The sequence below is a fragment of the Rousettus aegyptiacus genome, unplaced genomic scaffold (assembly GCF_014176215.1).
Source record: "Rousettus aegyptiacus isolate mRouAeg1 unplaced genomic scaffold, mRouAeg1.p scaffold_m13_p_15, whole genome shotgun sequence".
In the NCBI taxonomy this organism is placed as follows: Eukaryota; Metazoa; Chordata; class Mammalia; order Chiroptera; family Pteropodidae; genus Rousettus; species Rousettus aegyptiacus.
Genome location: NW_023416290.1, coordinates 42,540,700 through 42,561,874, shown reverse-complemented (window position 1 = coordinate 42,561,874; position 21,175 = coordinate 42,540,700). Strand labels below are relative to the sequence as shown.

Below are 21,175 nucleotides of genomic sequence, written 5' to 3'. Positions count from 1 at the left end.
AATTTAAATACATTGTTTTGCTAATAAACTTGAACATTTTCATGGTAATACACTCATTATTTCAAACTTAAAAGGTATAGCTAGAGGTTTTAGTAAAAATTTTTTTTCTCCTCTTAAGCATATTTATTAATAGATATTCTTGGAAACCTAGCAATAATGGTCTCTATATAAGAAGATATACATTTAAATGTGGCCTCTTTATAAGAGTATATACATTTAAATGTGCTATAAGATAGCTATATGAAAAGAAAATAGTAAATAAATATTTATATGTTAACATAGGAGTAAATAATCAAGTAAGCTGTTTCCTAGTAAACAGTTTCTTAAACTGACTTTGGTTATACTAATTTCAATTACAGATTACTTAGTTTACTTATAAATTTGAAAATGTACATGTAAACTAAGTCTAAAATATTATACTTTATGGCTCTATGCCTTGATGTACTGTTTTTGTATATCATTTATTTAATATCATACATAAAGGGTGATTTTATTCATCTATTTACAATCTCAAGTTTGTTCTCTGAACAGACAGGGTATAAAAGGAGTATTTACGAGAAAACATTGCCTCTCATTCTGTGAAGACATCATCATCATCCATTGCCGAGGACACAGTGTCGACATCAGATATAAATTTAAAAGGATGATGGTAGAAGGAAAGTGCATTTGCCAGACAAGCAAAGTTTAGTCCTTATACTGGGGGTGACCTTACAGAGTCAAGTAGCCCAGTCATTCTCATGTTTAAAACAGCTCCTTCTTGTCATCCCAGACACGTTTGGCTCAGAACAGCTACTAGAATGTGCTTGTAATTTCTTCTCTAAATATAATGTATGTATCCCCAATCTCCCAGCATTTTATAATGAGTTTTTAAATTTTTCAATGGAAAGACTTGACATTGAACACCCACATGCCCACCCCCTAAATTTTATAATTAACATTTTGCTATATTTGCTTATTGTTTATCCATGCTTTCAAGCCTCTGTCAATCCATCAATTCATTTTATTTTTTGGTATATTTTGAAGTAAATTGCAGAATTCGGTATACTTCATTGCTAAACATTTCAGCATGCATATCATTAGCTAGCATTCAATATTTGCTTACCATTCCTTTTTTTTTTTTTTACTGTAACAAAATGTATATGCAGTGAAATGCATGTATCATAAATACGCTGTTAGATGAGTTTTGACAACTGTGTACACCTGTGTAACTCAAACCACTCAATAGTTCTAGAACATTCTGTTAGGTACCTCACGGCTCTCCCCAGTCCTGAGACAGTAACTGTTCTGATTTTTTGTTTTATTTTATTTTTTTACTGTATGTCAGTTCTTCCTATCCTAGAAGTTTATCTGAATGGAATCCTAAATTATCTACTCTTCTGTGGAAGGCTTTTTTTTATTTCCTTTCATCTATGCTCATGTATGTTTTAGTAATTTCATATTTTTATCACTGAGTAGAATGCCATGGTCCAAATATGCCACAGTTAGCCATTTATCTATTGATGAAATCTGGGCTCTGACCAGTTTTGGGTTATTATTAATAAAGCTGCTATGACTATTTGTATAAAATTCTTATTGTGGGCATACGCATTTATTTCTCTTATATTATGCCTGGAAGCGTTTTGGTTGTCTCACATTTTCTCTGGCATATGGTGTTGTCAGTCTTAATTTCATTCATTCTGTTGGGTGCATAAAGTTATCTTACAAGATTTAACTTGCATTATGTTGATAACCACTGATGTAGTATAGTTTCTTGGGCTTATTGGCCATTTGTAAATTTTCCTTTATGAAGTGGTAACCTTGAATTGCCTTTTATATCAAATTGCCATTTATTATGCACTTTGGCGTTTTCTATGTATTCTGATTGCAAGGTCGTCATTATTATGTATTTTATGAATATTTTTTCTCAACCTATGACTTGTCTATTCATTTCATAATACTGTCTTTTTGATGTGCAGAAGGTTTAAATTTCAATAAAGTCTACCTTATCTTTTTCTATTTCCTAAGTATTGCTTTAGGAGACATTTGCTTAGCCATAAGTCACAAAGATTTTCTTTTATGTTTTGTTTTAGATATTTTATAATTTTTGGTCTTATTTTTATATCTTTGATTAACCTTTAATTTGTTATTGTAGACATTATGAAATAAGGTTGAGGTTTGTGTGTGTGTTTGTTTTTTCCAGAAGGATATTTGGCACTATTCATTAAATATATTTTATAATAAGTCTTGAAATTTTTTAAGTTGGTCCTCCAAATTGAGTCTGACTTTTCAAGATTACTTTGGATATTCCAGGTTCTCTGCAACTTTACTTAACTTTTAGAATTCGTTTATTGTATTTTACTAAAGAGAAAAAAAGTAGGAGGATTATGATCAGGATTGCATTCTCTATAGATCATTCGTGGAGAATTGGCATCTAACAATATTGTATCTTCCAATTTGTGAACATAATATATTTAATATATTCATTTACTTAGGTCTTTTAAAATTTTTCATAATAGCAATATTTCATATGTTTAGCATATAGATCATGTACATCTATTGCTATATTTAGTCCCAGAATATTTAGTGTTTACACTATAAGTGAAATTATTCACTTTTAATTACATTTCCCAATTGTTTGCTGCTGTTATATAATAATATAATTATTTAAAATATTTATCTAGTATCCCACAACCTTGTCAGTTTTCGGATTTCTTAAAATAGGATGTTCTGCAAATATATCATCTGAGCATAAAATAGTTTTACTTTTTGTTTCTTATTTGTATGCTTTTTCTTTCTTCCTTTGAATGAATGTGTTGTACTAGATAAGGCCAACCAATGTTAAGAAGAACTTGTGAGAGTGGACATCTTGTCTTGTTCCCTGTAAAATGAGTAAAGAATTCAACATTTCCTCCTTAAATATGAAGTTAACTGGAAGTTATTTTAGATGTCTTTTCGTGTTCTGAGACAAATTTTCAACAATAAGCAGTGCTCCAGACAACAGTTGAGTGTTCTACAATTCAACTCAATTCTGACACTATCTACCCAAAAATAGCATCAGATTTCTACAAGTTAAGGGTTCAGTCCTACAGAACTATCCCCCACCTCCATTTCAGATGCCAGTCAGAAGCTCAGGTTGTTACCTATGCTTCTGAAAGAGCAGCTTTGGATTAGGGGTTCCAATGATCCCCTTTTTGAGTTTGATTAATTTTCTAGAGAGGTTCACAGAACTCAGAAAAACATTTTACTTCCTAGCTTACCAGTTTATTATGAAAGGATAGTACTCAGTAACAGTCACATGGAAGAGATGCATAGAGTAAGGTATGTGGGAAGGACTAGAAGCTTCCTTGCTTTCTGGGTTCATCGCTCTTCTTGAATTTCCACTTGTTCACCAACTCTTAATCTCTCTGAACTCTGTCTTTTTGTGTTTTATGGAAACTTCATTAGAAAGGCACGATTGATTAAATCATTGGCCAATGACGATTAATTCAGCCTTTAGCCCTTCACCTCTCACCCCTCTCTGGAGGTCAGGAAGGTAGGACTAAAAATTCCAACCCTCTAATCACATGGTTGACTCCAGGGGCAACCAGGCCCCATCCTTGGGTGTGGTCCAAAGTTGCCTCATTAACATAACAAAAGACAACAAGACAAAAACATATTCTTATAAATCACAATATCATAGATGTCTTTATCAGGTTGAAAAGTTTCCTTACACTTTTAATTCGCTCTTAGTTTTTGTCATAAATGGGTATTTGACAAATGCTTTTTCTTCATCTATTGAAATAATCATATATTTTTTTCTCCTTTACTGTGTCAAAATGGTAAATTACAGCAGATGATTTCCCATCTTAAACCAACTGTTCATTTCTGGATAATCCCAAGATATGATATATTATTATATATGTATGTTGCTAGACTGATTTTTCTAAAATTTTGTTAAGGAGTTTTGCATTTATGTTCATAGAAGACATTGTTTCGTGTGTCTTTTCCAGGAGTACTACCGAGGCTATGATTACCTCATAACACAAGTTAGAAAGTTATTTTTTTCCTCTTCTATTTTCTAAAAGAGTGTAAGATTGGTATTTTCTTTAAACTTAAATGTTTGATCAAATTTACCAGTGAAAATAGCTGAGCCAGAATATATTTTATGGGAATGGGAAGGGCTTTAAAAATTCAAATAGTTTAATAGATAAAGGACTATTCAAATTTTCCATTTAATCTTGTGTTATTTTTGCACAATATGATGTTCAAAGTATATGTCTTTTTCTTCTAAACTGTTAAATGTATTTGCATAAAGTCATTCTTCATACTTCTTTATACTTTTAATTTCTGTAAGCTTATAGTGATATCACTCTGTTCATTCCTGTTATTAAGAATTTTGTTTTATTTTATGTTGATAGGATTAGCTAGGAATTTAACAACTTTTTTGCTATTTTTAAAGAAAATGTTTAGCTTAGATAACGCTCTTTATTGTTTTTCTATTTTCTAGTTTATTTTTGTAACTGTCTTTAATATATTCTTTCATCTACTTACTTTGGATTTATTGTCTTTATTTTGCTCCTCCTTTTCCTCTTCTTAATGTAGAATCTTAGGTCATTGATTATATATCTCCCATTCTTAAACACTGAATGCTATAAATGTTCCCACTAACCACTACTTTATCTGTATCCTCAAATTTTGATGCTATATTTTAATTTTTATAGATTGTTTCCTAATTTCTTCTAGATCCATGTTACTAGAAGTGTTTTCTTTTAATTCCTTAATATGTGGCATTTTACTAAGTATCTTATAGTTATCTTTATGTCATATAATCACATTAGCATTATTTGTGGCATGCTGCTAAGTAAACTTGAAAAGTTAATAATGTTATATACATATTTAAATACACAAAAGTAACTTAGACCACAATATTAAAAGTATTTCTTTCTGACCCATTTCAGCGGGTCACTGTGGAATTCCAGAACTAATTGTGAATGGTCAAGTCATTGGAGAAAATTATGGCTACAGAGACACAGTTGTTTATCAATGTAATCCTGGTTTTCGATTGATTGGTTCCTCAGTGAGAATATGTCAACAGGATCACAATTGGTCTGGTCAGCTCCCATCCTGTGTGCGTAAGTAAGCATGGCGAAATAATTAGAGACCTCCGTTCTCATGCATTTACCAAATTTTTTTTTCAATATAAGTAAACACACATTCGTATGTACAAATATATACATATATATGTTTATGGATGAAGACATAAACTAAATTCTAACAATTCATTTTTTATACTGCTGTGTACTGGTCTTTAAAGTGGGTTGTGTTCAAAAGCATATAAAACCTCTACTATGAAAGTAGAAGAAAATATTATTATATTACACCATATTATGTCTGTTATTTATGTTTTATCAAAAAGATGAATTGAATTCAGTTTTTCTAGTATTTAATATAAATATATAATGACTATCTCTTTAAGGAAGGTATATTCTTGACAAATTTTAGTTATAAGAATTTTAATTTCTTTAGACCTCTGTGCAGTAGCATCAATATTGTTGTGCTGTAATACCATGAATTTTTTTATAGTGGAAAATATTTTGGATAATTTTTTTCTAATAATTATGATGCTGTAGCTGTCGAATCAAAATCAGATCCTTACAGAGTATAATTAGTGTTGGGGGGGGGGGTCATCAGATATGACAGGGAAGACCATTGTTCTCATTTCAGTTTCTTTGCTAATTTTAGGCTCTAATTCCCTGATATACAGAGTGAATGATTAAAAATGTTTATCATTATGACCCTTTTTGTTTCTAAACCTTTAGTATTCTTAAATGTATCAAGATTACATGTACACAGCTTATATAATATTTTGTCGTAAAGAATTATAAAATATTTAAAATTTATTTAAAAGCTTTACACATTCTACTATTTTAAAATTTATACAAAGTTGTATAATTGTGTAATTTTGGAATTGTTTTAATAAAATATCTCATCAGTTCAACAAATACCCATCTGATCTTTTAAAATTTAGTTAGGAATTCACATGTGAAGAATAATATTGATTTTAAAACAATACCTTTTTATTATTCTTCAAATATACCTGCTGTTTTGTGGCACCTATATGTATGATATAGATTTGCCATTGTGCATTTATGACTGTTATACTACTAAAATAAGAATATATTCGAATATTTAAACTATTACTTTTTTTTACCCCACTGAATCCCTAGCAGTATATAACATTTCACATCATAATTTATCCTATTTTGGACTTAAGAGTCAATAATCAAAGTGTTTCTTATTTTTTTCTTATTTCTACCCCAATTACTAACATTTATATTAAAATTGGTATTAGAAATGAGAACACTATAAATATATCATAATGGTAACATACATTATGGGATCATACAATGGAGATTTGGGGAACTTCGGATAAATAATGCATGGGACTTTTAGTGTGGATTCACAGAAAATATCTTATTGATTCTGTGACTAATTATATCAATAGTTATAAATTTTGTCATTGTCAAAATTTTATTCAATAAGCAGAAATTTACTAGAGTGCTAGTTTCATGGAAAATAATTTTGTGTGTTGAGATTTAATAGGATAATATAGCATATAGTTAACAATTAAAATTATTTTTCTGAGGGATGTATGCATGTGCTTGTATGTGTGTGCACATGCATGTACATATCTCCATGCATGCACACACACACATACACAGATTATCTGGTGATCTAAAGATGGCAGTATTATGCTTGAGTCTATCCTAGATTTTTTCCTTTTCATTTATATTCAAACATAGCCAACTAATACCACTGTTTGTCTTGTTGAATAATTGAGACTGTAAACGAAAATTGGTCCTTGGGGTAAAACTGGTTGCTTTATTGATAATTTTAACAAGAATAAAGTGCAGTTAAATTTCCAAATGAGTAAGTTAACATTAACAATACAGCTGAAAAATAATTGCTCTTGGGTCATTCCAAAAGTACTAAAAATGACAGTTTTTTTTCGTCGTGCCCAATTATGAAGCACTGTTAACTGGAGTTGCTCTGATTAATAGAGTAAGATGATGTGGTAAAACAGTTCATAGAAATACAGAGTATTTGGGAAAAGCCAGTACATAAACTCTAGAACAGAGCTGTAACACTAAAAGAATTTAAACAGCTTATCTAAAACAAAATTGTACTAAATTATCAAATAGCAATTGTAAAGAAAATAAACCAGTAAGAATTCTAATACAGAATCATTTTATTGTCCATTAAATTGTAATGTTTTCTCATTAAATTATTCTTCAAACACACCTTGCTTATCAATTTATTATTCATAAAAAGTGATTATATATTAAAACAAATAATTCCAAAGTTAAATACAAAAAACTTCCCTTAAGTGTCTTATAATTCTTAAACTTAATTAGAAAAGGAAAATTTGTTCATTTTTATTCCTTTTTCTCCTAATGACAGAAACTTCAGTCATTCCTAGATTTTTTGAACTTCAGTATTGTACCCTAAAAATAAAAAAAGAGAGAATAAAAAGATGTCATGAAACTTTAAACATCTCTGTACCACTTGCATAAAATTATCGCAATTGTAAATAATTGTCTAACTAATATTTCTGTTATATTAGATTGTTTTGGCATTCTAAATTGCTCTTTTGCATTAGTAAAAGTACTTTAAATATATTTTCACATAAAAGTGGTCATTCTACATTGTTTGAAATGACTAAAGGTATTTGTCATGTGATAACTAATAACCAAATATTCTGTTTTGTGCTTTCCCTGCCCCGACTCATTGCTATTAGCTGTCAGCTGTGGTCATCCCGGTAGTCCAATTTATGGAAGAACAAGTGGAAACGGATTTAACTTTAATGATGTGGTAACATTCTCTTGCAATATTGGGTATCTTATGCAAGGTCCAACAAAGGCACAGTGCCAGGCCAACAGACAGTGGAGCCATCCTCCACCAGTGTGCAAAGGTAAAAGCCTAACTATATTCCAGTTTAGAACTTGGTAATAATATGTCTATGTAAACATAGATGATAACATTCGAAACTGTTTGAGTAGAACAGGGGAAAGTTTTTAGCTAATAAAAAGATTTAATGATGGTATTATCTCATTATTAACGCTTTCCTTTTTCCTTCATTTTTAACTTACCTTTTTTCTTAGTTAAAAATGTCAGGCTTTTTTTCAACCGCTTAACTTTATTATCTTGTACCCATTTTATGGCTGCATATAAAAAGTTATTAAGACTGTTTTACTTGTGATTTGCTTCATAATTAATGAAACTTACCTTTGGCGTTTATTTTCTTCATATCTTTGGAAAAATGTATTTGAAGCCAGAATTACCATAATGGTTGCATTGGGGGGGGGGCTTATTTATTAAGTTTTCTCTATGGAAATAGATTAACGGGAATTTTTTGGTGTTTTTCTCTTTTTGCAAAGAAGGATGGTATACTTCATATTGTCTGATAAAACACAACCATAGATCACTGTTTTTTCATTTTTATTATTATAGCTTAAAAGGTATCATTTTTAAAATCTGTACTCAGCAGTCCTCTTGCTATTGTTAAAAAATGTTGAGAACCATATGATTTCGCTTATATGTGGGATACAAAACTGAAAGCAACAAATTAACAAGACAAACAAACAAACACTCATTGATACAGAGAACAGTTTAGTGATTCCCAGAGGGAAAGGGGATATGGGGTTGTAGATAAGGGTAAAAGGGGTCAAATATATGGTAACAGAAGGAAATCTAACTTTGAGTGGTGAACATATAACACAGTATACATATGATGTATTATTGAATATATACTTGAGACCTATATAATTTTATTAACCAGTGTCACTCCAACAAATTTAATAATAAAAAAAAATGTGAAAAGTTTTCTTTTTTATATATATATTTTCATCCATGAAGATTTTACTTCAGTACTGTAGAAAGTCCATGTATTTTTTCCCTGGAATCTTTGATTTGTTTGATTAAATTTACCTTTGAAACTAAATTTCTAAATCTATTAGGAAATCTATGTCAGTATATGTATATCATTTCAAACATATCTTTTAAAAATTGTCATTTGTTTAGTGGTAAACTGTTCTGATCCTGGAATCCCAGCCAATTCCAAAAGAGAAAGTAAAATAGAACATGGAAATTTCACTTATGGTACTGTAGTATTCTATGACTGCAATCCTGGATATTTCTTATTTGGGTCTTCAGTTTTGATATGTCAACCCAACGGACAGTGGGACAAACCTTTACCAGAATGTATCAGTAAGTAGATAATGTTAATTTTTTTCTTGAGAAAATGCCATGGAAGCAGCATGGATGTTTATTGTTTTATAAAGTATCGAGAGCTATATATCAGGATTTTGTTTTTAATTATTATTTTAATTAATTTAATTTAATTTTTGATTTAATTATTCCACTGTTTTGAAACTAAGCTTTCCCGTATTTTGCCAATTCAATGCCTAGATATTATTTGTATTAATATTAATGTGATAGATATCTCCCTACTCATTTTAAACGTTGAAAGAGCAGACTGAATATGAAGAGCAAATATCTTCCATATTCTATGATATTACCATACCATAGGAAGCAACTACATTTTAATTTTCTTTTGTACTAATATTGCAAATTTAAGGCTATTTTAGTCTTAAACAGCCAACAGGGCTTCAGAATACTTGGGGATTTAGACAAAGGTGTTACTTAAAACTTATTGATCATAAATATCATATTCAGACACATACACATATGAATACAGTAAACATTCATCTTTCAAGTCATTTTGTTATATGTTGTATTGGAGTAATAGAATATAAGTAAGATAACGTATAGCAGATATGCACATATAGACATTCTGTAGTGAGAAAATAATTTAACAGAAATAAATAAAAATTATTTGAGGTGAGGCAAAGTGAACATGAATTCTAAAAATTCGGGAGGTTGGTAGGTTGTAAATACAGCTACATTTCTCAGAGAGTTGGTGAATCTTCGACATGAAAGTAAAAAAAAACTTCATAGATTGGAGTAGTGTGTCAAGAAGTCATTGTGCAAGTAATTTTTGGTTATGCTTAATTTTTAAATTATAAAATTATTTTTGATCATGTTTTACTTAGAGGCACTTTCTTCATGTTCATGGGGTGGAATTTTCTGAAAATTTTATAACATCTTTCATGCACTGATGAAAAAATTTTATGCCATTAGTTTTAAATTCTAAGAAAATAATTAAGTCAGTTGTTGATCTCATGTTTAAAATGTGCTTGCCTTCTTATTTGAGACTGACTGGTCTAATAGTTTGACTAATTCACTTATTTGGCTCCTGTGGCTATAACATTAAAGTTAAAAATCTCTTAAAGGACAGATAAACATGAACTTTGTTAGATTCTCTTAGGTCTCATATACTTTTTTTTGCCATTACTTCCTCTAGGACTTCCTGGTAGTGTGCTAAATACTCAAGGGTTTTATTAAGTTTATGTCACTTTGGGTGCTATTTAATACTCTAGATTCATGCTGTACTCAATATGTTTCCAAGTTACAAATAAAAGGAGGCACACAGTAAGTTCCCAAGCCACTTCTATGTTATAAACAAAATACTGCAGTGTGTTGACTTCTGATCCTGCTCTGCTTATCAGTGCTTTGGTTAACTGACCACTGAGTATTTTCTTTGTACAATATAATTTATTCATTGATGACCTGGAATGGGATTATTCTAGACTACGCATTAGATTGCTTGTCACAGATCTAGTTTTACTCCCTATCCTTTACCCTCAAAGTTTTCTCCTTTTAATTTCTGCTTGGGCTCATTTTGAATCATATTGGCATCCTCTGTCCTTATTTAGCCAATCTGCCTTACTCCTCTCCCTCATTTGCACATCTTTGTCTGGGCTCATAGGTCCTTCAAACCCGTGCACATGAGCATATGAACACACCTTCATCACCCCTACACATACAGGCTTATGCTTAGTCGTTTATGCTTACTTACCCAGGGTGAGTGGGTTATTGAATCTCTCCTGTAATGGCAACTTCCATTTTATTTTTTAAAAAGCCAGCTTTCACATAGTTGTTTAACTTCTGGAGGTTATATATATTTGAGCAGACCATTTACTTTTTGTAAAATCTTGGTGCAGGTTATTCAAGAGGAGATATAAAAAAATTTTATATTCAATAATTATGTATTGTAGTGATTGACTGTGGACACCCTGGCGTTCCTCCTAATGCAGTCCTGTCTGGTGAGAAGTACACCTTCGGGTCCACTGTTCACTATTCCTGCACAGGAAAGCGCATTCTTCTAGGCCACTCATCAAGGACTTGCCAACTAAGTGGGCATTGGAGTGGATCCCAACCTCATTGTTCAGGTACCACTTGCAAAATTGGACAATGTGTATTGGAAATTACGTTGTTAGTAGTAGTATTGGAAATGTATACACAACACATTCTAAAGAGGCACAATGATACATTTCTTTTGTAAAATTCCAAGAAAAGCTGTAGCATTGTTTGTATATTTATTGGAATACTTCTTAAGGTCATTTAAATTCAGAATGCAAATTAATAATCATCTTATAGATGGTAAGTTACAGATAAATGTTTTGAACTGTGTTGTGCCTAATGTAAAGAATTAAGTGGTTTTAGGATGCTACTCTGTATAAAGTGTTTTTATTCCTTAAAATGGTGAACCACTTAAGTAGCTATTCTATTTTGGCAGATACCAAATATAATTTTCCCCAGAAAACAATGTTATATCGGTGATTTTCTGTTAGAAGTCAGTTCTATTAAACTTTCTAAACAATTATTACTTAATGGCATACTTTTAAATAAAGCCTTAAATATCTCAAATTAAACTAAGCCAAGTTTTATGAAAGATATTTATGTTTCCAAACTTTCTTTCTTATTAACAGGCAGCTTATAACTTCTGAGTCTCTGTAACCTCTAATGCCCTGTTATTAATATCTTAGAAAAAATGAATATCAAGTCTTTTTTATTAATAATTTTTAATTAATAACTTCACAGAGTATTTGATAAATTTTTTTTGATCTGTTTAAACTATTGCTTTTCTTCAAAAATGTCATTTAAATTTTAGACCTGTGACGTCTCCCTATTTGATACTACCTAGTATATTTGTTTTTACCCATTACCTGTTCATACTTATTTTTCTGCCTATTTTTTTATTTGTATATTGTCCATTATCTTTATATCATCTTATCTCTGTAGAGGTCATGCTGAACACTTATTAGTATTGTTTTACACTGATTTTCCTTTAGAGGTAAAAGTTACGAAATGATTATTTCCGAATCTCCTTATAACTAGCGGTTAATCCCTGTGAAATAATTTCCTGGGACTTGAAATTTAATCTATAAATTTAAAAACTATCATTTTTTAATGTGACTATAAAACTGATTTTATTGCGAATTAAAACCCTTAGCTTGGAGTAACTCGTAGTTAATTAACTCAGTCAGATAACCAATTATAAATAAAAACACGTAAACTTATACACAATACGCCCAATGTATTAGGAAACTACTACTGAATTGCAAAAAGAAAAAAATGTACACAGATTTTTAAAGTTCCCTGTGGTTGTTAATATAATATCACATGAAAATGAGGAAGTGTAAAGAGAAGGATTCCAAATACGCTGCAGAGCATGTCAAAAGGCATCCCGACAGGCAGAAAGCATTTCCAGTGTATTCATATCCCTCTCTCTCCCTCTCTCTGTCTCAATATATACTACTACAGTGGCAACTCTATTAGAGTTATTTAAGAAATGATAAACGGGCTGAGTAGATTTTTAACACTATAATCAAAAGATGAACAACTGGTCATGAACAAAATTCTTATGAGCAACTTAGGCCAAAGTTTCTCATCTGTAATTATTTACGATTTATTTTTATATTTCACTTAGGAGAAGTATGTAGTTCATTTATCTTGGTCAGTGGTCACTGGTAGGGAAATTTATGGGGTGAAATTTTAGGATACAGGAGACACTATATTGTAACATTTACATTTTCCATCACAGTTCTAAGTTAACAACAAAAAAAAAAAAAAACAGATTTTTCAGTAATTAGAAAATTCAGAGAAGGAAACATGCAAATTAATAAATCCAGCTTTTTATTTTAGTTTTATAAATTTATTTGAGCCCATAATACTATTATAAATTTTCTATTAACTTGATTATTAACCAGGTTCTGTAATTACTAATAAAAACTCCTTACACTATTTAATGGGACCAGAGATCACTGATAAAGAAAATAACACCATACTCTGCAACTATTTTCCTTTTTAGTTAGGATTTTTTTATGACTCGATTCAGATGGGAAATATAAATTATGATTTTACCCAGTCAACTTATCATGTTAAAAACAGCATGCACAGAAACAAATAACTACAAGAATGTTGGACTAAATCATGAACATAGTAAATGTTTATTGAAGTAAATTAACTCGAACTGTACTGACTTTCAGGTGATGCTACTGGTACATGTGGGGATCCAGGTACCCCTGGTCATGGTTCTAGACAGGAAAGCGATTTCAGAACCCAAAGTTCTGTACGTTTTGCTTGTGATACTGGTTATATCCTTCATGGCTCAGAAGAAAGAACATGTTTAGCTAACGGCAGTTGGACTGGAAGGCAGCCAGAATGCAAAGGTAATCTCAAGCAGAAATTAAATATATTGAGAGTACTGGAATTTAATGTGTATCCAAATTCAACTGGTTATTACTAGTGGTATTACTCCTATCAGTTCTTTGTGTTCCCATGGAATAAAAACAGTAGTGTTTCAGTTTTACTAATAACAATTCTATAAGAGAACTATGCTAGGTAATTATTATAAAAAGTATCTCTCATGGGTGGGTCATTTATAAACAAACGTTCGCATCTTAGTAGACATCTGGATTCGAAAAGTTAAAAAAAATTCATTCAAAAATTTTATTTTCCCACTTTGTCACAGTGCTCTATGTTGTAGACAGTATCAGGGGGAAAAAATAGGTTGTTCTTACATTAACATTATCTTACGATCTGTTTTAGTTTTTAGGTTTGTAGAAATTGAAAGATATAGAAAAATGTCTAAATATAAATGAGATTTTATTTGTTTATAAACTATGTTGCTTGTGACTAGAAATCTTAAATTTGGGGGTGTTCGAGTAAAATTGTTAATTCTTTTGACTGACTCGGAGTTAATATAACTAAAATTTTATAAGATTGGTTAACACAATGCATTATATGTGTGTGTGTGTGTGTGCGCGCCTTACTGCTAAATTGTACACCTGAAACTTACTAGATTTCATTAACTAATGTCACAATGATAATAATAACAAAAAGATTGGTTAAAAAATGAAATGTTAGAAAATTATCCTTATAATTTAAATTGTTCTTATTGAGATAATTTTAGTGTAAAAATGAAACTTGCAAAGGTATTTATGAAATTTACTTGGTATTATATCAAATGTATTGGTTTTATAAACAGGAAATAATTCCCAATAGAATCTCTTATGAGTTTTTTGATTGATTATGTTTCAGAAACTTCTATTGTATTTAAAATTAGTATCCATATTCTAAGAAATGTACTAAGTAAGACTTAACTGTTCACTTTATTTCTCAAACTTACTTTCTAAAGGCAAAATCTCTATAATGATGTCATATATTACATGGGTGATATCTTAGTCAGCCCTTTGTTAAGCTGAACTGCAGAATATTTTTTAGATTAAAAACAACCTGGAGTTGACTTTGTTTTGTTAGTATGCACTTTACAGATAGAAGAGAACTAGAACTTGTAGAAAATATAATAAAATTCATTTATTTTTCATACATGAAGCTCGTATAAGTCACTGTAAAACAGACTCTAGTAGAGGAATAGATGAAAAATAAACCAAATAATACAGGAGAGCAAAAAAATTGTAACCTATAGAAAAATGTTCTACATAACTACTAATCAGAAAATTATTTAAAAGGTTATCATTTTCTACCTATCTTAATATGAAATGCTGGTGTATATACATCAAAACTAGAATTTTAAAACATTTCTAGAGATATTTTTGTTATAACATATTTAGAATGATTTGAAAAAATGCATATAAATTCACAGATTTTATATAGCATCGATTTAACTCTATTTTTGATTTTTTTTCCTAAAGAAAATCAACATATTAAAGAAAATACATAATAGTAAAGATACAGTTTTTATTTCTATATTGGTTATAACAACAGGAAATTATTTAACAACACTAGGTATATTACATAAGCAATTATATTTTTACATGATATAATAGCATATAGTCAATAAAATATTACAATAAAGACCATAGAGTAATATGGAAAAAATTTAAATCATGTAAAACTTAATGTAAAACTAAGATTCGAAAGTATACACTCTATTAAAATCATAGGAAATGATATTCAGTTGAGAGAAAGTACAAAAGGCAGAACATAAAAAATGTTAACAGTGTAGTGAAATTTGAAATATTTTTATTCTCTTTATTCCAGATGTTCTGTAATGTTATATTACTTTAATAATTTACCACAAAATATAAAAGCTTTCCTAGAATCCGATGGATAAAATACATGTGAAAATCAAAATATAAAATGAATGTGTTAAAATACCTTAATTTAATAAAAATATGAAAATTTAAATATTATAGCATTTTTTGACAAATTGACAGATTTTTAACAGTGATGGCACATGGTGTTGAAGAGGATGTGCAAACTTTTACACTATTGATCGAAGTGTGTATTGTGATAATAGTTTTAGTAACCCTATATACTTCAAAAAATAAAATAAAAATATTTAAAAATTTTTTTAAATATTTCAAAAGGTCCACACTTATAAATTTATCTTTAAAGTAGGAAAAGTGCACACAGTTATATACACAAGCTAGAGTATAGGATAACCAAAAATGATAAACTAAACTAAATTTTATATTTATCAACAGGGGATTGTTTAGGTAAATTATGAATATACATATAATGAAAAACTATCCAGTTACTAAATTTATAAAAGAAAGATACCTTACTTGTTAAGTAAGAAGAATAAGATTATAGAACAGAATGCAGAGCATAGTTCTATTTTTAAAAATGGTAATATTTTACTGCTTTGCACAATGCCTGAAATAAGCATGAAAATGAATATATATTCATATTTCTATATAAACATTCATGTAAATATATATATACTTTGTCAAGTTAATCTCTCAGTGGTAGATTTATAAGTGATCTTTAATTTCTTCCTTATACTTTCATTTATTTTTGATCTTGTAGATATGAGTACTTAACCACCTTGATAAAAAGAAAAAAAATGATACAGTAATTATAAAATAAAAATTAACTCTAGCAACAAAAGAAAAGGCAGACATATAAAATACTCTTTGTATAATGTATCTAACATGAAAAATAATTAATTGACAAAAATATGCTTAAGCCATTCATTTACTAGCCTGAATAATATCTAATTATCATTATATGCTGTCATAATCTTTCAGAAGAACTTGTACTAATGAAAATCTGCCATTAACTAGCTTTCGGACCTTGGACACATTACTTAATCTTTCTGTGCCTTGGTTCCCAACCAAGAAATGGTGGCTGTATTAATATCAACTGATAACATTTGTTGTGAGTTTAAAGACTACTGGAAAAGCTGTGGCTGTCACATAAGTGCTCAATGAATGTTAACTATCACTTTTACTCGGTTAGGTCAATTGGCATCTCAGAATGACTTTCTAGGAGAGATGGCTTTGTTCTCTAGTACCAAACATAAATGGGTCAGCAATAAAACAGTCTACCCCAAATGTCAGTATTACAAAGGTAAAGTAGTTAGTTGCTGCTTCTCTGCTGTGTCCACAGAGCTTTCAGCCCTCATTCATAATAAATGATGCACTTAACCTCTTTTCATTTTATGTTAATTTTACTTGTGTTTAATTCAAATAATGCTCTGGGTAAGAAAAATGTATCTGTTAAGTGTGGAGGAATTAGAGACAAGAAGATAGGAGTGACAATTTGATTTTTCTATATCTAGAAACCACCCTAACTAGAGAAATTCTTAATTTTCATTGTGGGAAAGAATAGACTAAGCCTGGATCTATATATCAAAATGCATATCACATGACATTTTAAAACAAAGATGATATTTTTAAAATCTTTCTTGAGTTGTATCAAGACAATAGATCCTGACACATAAATAAATATGACCAGATTGTTAATTTAGGCAGGTACTAAAGAATATAGCAGAGGGTTATTACTCTTGACAACAGAAGTAAAAATGTTTACTACATCATAGGTTCTCCTGAAAATATTATCTAGAGTTTGATATGGTTGTAATTGTATAAATCTTGGAAGTTTTCTATCTATGCACACATACATACAAGCATATAGCACTTCTATAAAGGATAGGCAAAATTAAATATTTAGGATACAGCAAGTAATATAGTTGATATTTTCTGAAACTATAATTACCCTTCATATTGATGAAGATAGCTTTAAGTTCCGTAAAGTATTAACATCCCTTCTTATATTACAACAAAATTTAGTATTGCGTTTGACATAGGCTTGCTTTTAAGATATTTTTATAATTCACTATGGCATCGATGACAAATAATTAAACATAATACAGAATAGTTAATTATATAAGGCATTGTGTTTGTGATTCCTGTTTAAGATATGTTGAAAACTTAATAAAGCCCATTTCTAGAACTTACTTTGTTATTACTGTTTATTTTTTGTATACCCTGGTCCGTAAATAGAGATTATAAAGTTGTAATGCAAATCAGTTATATATTTATATAAATAAAAATATAAATGGGTGTCTTAAATATTTAAATTATATATTTTCTATCTATTCTCTTATACGTATAATTACAATAAATCTCTTGCATCTCATTCTTATGTATCTTCCCATGTTACATTAGATGGTTTGGAGGCAGAAACTCTCATAATGCTTCCTTGAAAGATTTTTTTTCTGTATCCGAAGGCAATATTCTTGAGTAATTACTTTATAAAGTTTTTACTGAAGCTACTAACAAAAGTCTTTTAAAAAAATAACTGCCATACGATTTGCATCCCAGTAATTAAGCCAATAAAATCAATATAAATTCATTTTGAATTTCAAGCACTTATAAAAGATAATTTAACATTTATTTTAGAAGATTTTATAGCTCCTTTGGATAATTCAAAACAAACATTCAGTCACTAACGTTTTGTGAGAGGGTTTCTAATTATACTCTTTTTATATATCCTCTTAACTATTTTGTTTTATAGCTGTACAGTGTGGCAACCCAGGAACAACAGCCAATGGAAAAGTCTTTCGGATTGATGGGACAACATTTTCGAGTTCAATAATTTATTCCTGCATGGAGGGGTATATCCTCTCTGGCCCTTCAGTTAGACAGTGCACAGCCAATGGAACGTGGTCTGGAACTTTACCTAACTGTACAAGTAAGTTTCTTCTCAATATTTTTAAATTTCACTAGTGATGTGAAAAGTATTTGGATATGTATGTGTCTATTTTGTAATTAATCAAGCCACGCAAGGTTTTGAATATTCATATTGTCTTTCAGATTAAAAGATGATAGTAATTCATGGTTAGAGTTTATACTAGTGATTTTAAGAATCAGTTGGCTTACCATGGTACTACATTGGCGAAGGAAAGAAGGGTCACAGAAATTAGTGCTATTAAAAGTAATTTAACAGTATTTTAAGAATAGAGGTGAATTATCAGCTATAATCAAGATTAATAACATAAAGAATACAATTTTATTTTGCCCATCTAACACATATCAATAACTGCTTTGGTTTTTTAAAAAGCATAATAATTATTAATGAGTTCTTACATTATTTGTAGGAAGTCCTAGTTGCTGATTTGCTCTCTTGATAAGTTTAAAAAATGCATTATAATGATTCTGTATTATAATGAAATTAATCACTTGAAGAAATTTTTAAAAATTTATTTTAAATTCTATATATAAATTAATTCTTGTGTATGAAATAAAATAGAAAGAATTTATTTAACCAAGAACAGTACCTCCATTGGAAAACTATGGTTGTTTATATTTATTAAAAGAACTTTAGTGGCATCATGTAAATTATGATTTTTTTTTTAAAGAGCTATTTAGAATGTGTTCTGATACTGTAGGAGTCATGAGAGGTTACTAAGGCTTTATAGTAAGAGACTAATGGGAGTGCCTTGTGTATTACAAATTTGACGAGTCACAGGTACTTTTGCTATAAGGAACCTCGATAAAAGTAGGCCAGGTTGTGAATAACAACATAAATGAGCTTAAGTTAAATTTGTAAATGAGGAATATGTTGCTTCTGAGACCCAAAAAAGTGTTGGATTTTTAACGTGTGGTGCTAAAGCCAATATTTGCTCTTGACAATGTCAGTGGTGGAGCAGCCCTTGGCTGACCTAATAATTCCCAAAACTTTTAACTGAGAAGACAGGCCTTGTACTATGTGTAGGGGAATGATCCGTCCCCTCTTTTTTTTTTTCTTCTTTAAAACCTTTGTTAGTATTTATATTTCCTGAACGAATGGTTCAAATGAATCTGCTGAGAGGAGGATGCCATCAGAGTAATATCATGTCATATCTGTGATTCTGGAGAAAGTTGATTGTAGTTAATATCTTCTTGCAAAATTGTGTGTAATGACATGGCTGTTAAAATACCCTATGTATATTGTGTCTCTTCAAAGGTGAAGGCAAACTATGGCTAGGAGGCTGTTGAAATAAGTACCGAATGGAACATAGTAGCCAAATCCATGATAGCAAAACATTTTCCAGTTGTTGATTGCAGTCGGTAGCAAGTAATATTTCTGGCACTGAGTCAGCACTAAAAACTGTTACGTCTCATCTTTTGGTAGTTCTTTACCTCACCTTACGCAGTTTCCTCACGGACTGACCAGTATTCTGCTGGATACTCAAAAAGTTCTCTCCCTGGATCTCCAGAGCTCTCTTTCTGTGCACATCCTCTCCACAATATCTCTCACAGATGCTATCCACTTTGTTTTCTCCTGACACTTAGATCCATCTTTTCAACTCAGGAAATGGTCTGGGCTCTACACAGGGTCCTCTTCCCTGTGCTGCAGCCTGCAAATGATCTTAAACAAGTAAGATTGGGCAAAGGACTTGTCTCATGTGTTTCCTGTCACTCAAGGATCGCTGTGCATTCCTGCCTTTGGAAACCTGTTTCTGTTTTTTGTTTTTTTTTTATTTTGTTGTTTTGTTTTGTTTTCATATTATGTCCTTTTTTTTTTTTTTTGGTTGTTTCAAATGGAGAGTAAAGTCTTTACATCTTTACTTTGAAAATGTCTCAATTTTGCAAGACCAAACAGTCTAACAATTAGCAAATAAGCTTTACTGTTTCCATACTGTTCTGCCCCGTCTGAGGCTTTACTCGTACCTGGTACCTTTTAAGTATCAGTTCACATGATACACATTTGGCAAAAGCCCTCTCAGGACACTACTTTCTCATATACCTTTTACCTAAAAGTGATTGTTGTATACTGTGTAACTCATTTATAGCAATTACCTACTGGTAAACTATGGGGCAGTAGGAACCAGATCCATTTACCTAACCAACCTTGTAGGGTGAAGCACAGCATCTAACACAGAAGAGTATCTCAGTAGACACTTGCTGACTGCCTCAGATCTCTCATATAAATTTTATTTTAGTTGTTAGTATTCATGACCTATCACCCTAGTCCATTTTAAAGTACTTTCAGGGAGGGCTTGTAGTTTTACAGATAACATTGCACATATTTTCTAGTTGATATTTTAACATATAGTTATGGAAAAGACTGACAATGAGTATAGTCAGAGTAAAAAACTTGGCTGAGTAATTCATCTTTTTTCATACTACAAATAATGATTTTTATTTAATCATGGATAAATCTTTCATTTCAGATATTTTTCAATTTTAGTAAAGATAAACAATAAACATCCCAATTCCTGAGATTGAAAATTACATTTTTTAAATTGGGTCATCTTAATTTTTTCTAAGGAATTTTAAGTCAAATTGAAAATCACTCAAGACACATTGGTTACAAATAGCATATCAAAAATATAAAGAAAGACTTTTTTTAAAGGTCATATCTTCAAGAAGAGATATTGTGTGGAGTAAGGTGTTTTTAGCATTAGCTTTTAAATGATGAATTGCTGTTACTCCAAAAACTGAAATTGTGTAACAGTTGACTTCATATGTGAAAAAGTGCTAACACTCTAGGAGCAACCCAAACTAAAAACAAATAA

At 30.2% G+C, this 21,175-nt stretch overlaps 1 protein-coding gene across 6 annotated transcripts in view; it reads left to right on the top strand.

Moving 5' to 3' along the window:
• The window catches only part of CSMD3 (CUB and Sushi multiple domains 3), a 989,790-nt gene that overhangs the window by 922,137 nt on the left and 46,478 nt on the right, over positions 1 to 21,175 (top strand). For all 6 annotated transcript variants that reach the window (XM_016138158.2, XM_036232977.1, XM_016138161.2 and 3 more), the window contains 6 exons: positions 4,917 to 5,090; positions 7,757 to 7,930; positions 9,040 to 9,225; positions 11,136 to 11,309; positions 13,410 to 13,592; positions 18,190 to 18,366. In XM_016138158.2, the coding sequence (XP_015993644.1) occupies positions 4,917 to 5,090; positions 7,757 to 7,930; positions 9,040 to 9,225; positions 11,136 to 11,309; positions 13,410 to 13,592; positions 18,190 to 18,366 (1,068 nt within the window). The remainder of the gene's footprint in view (positions 1 to 4,916; positions 5,091 to 7,756; positions 7,931 to 9,039; positions 9,226 to 11,135; positions 11,310 to 13,409; positions 13,593 to 18,189; positions 18,367 to 21,175) is intronic.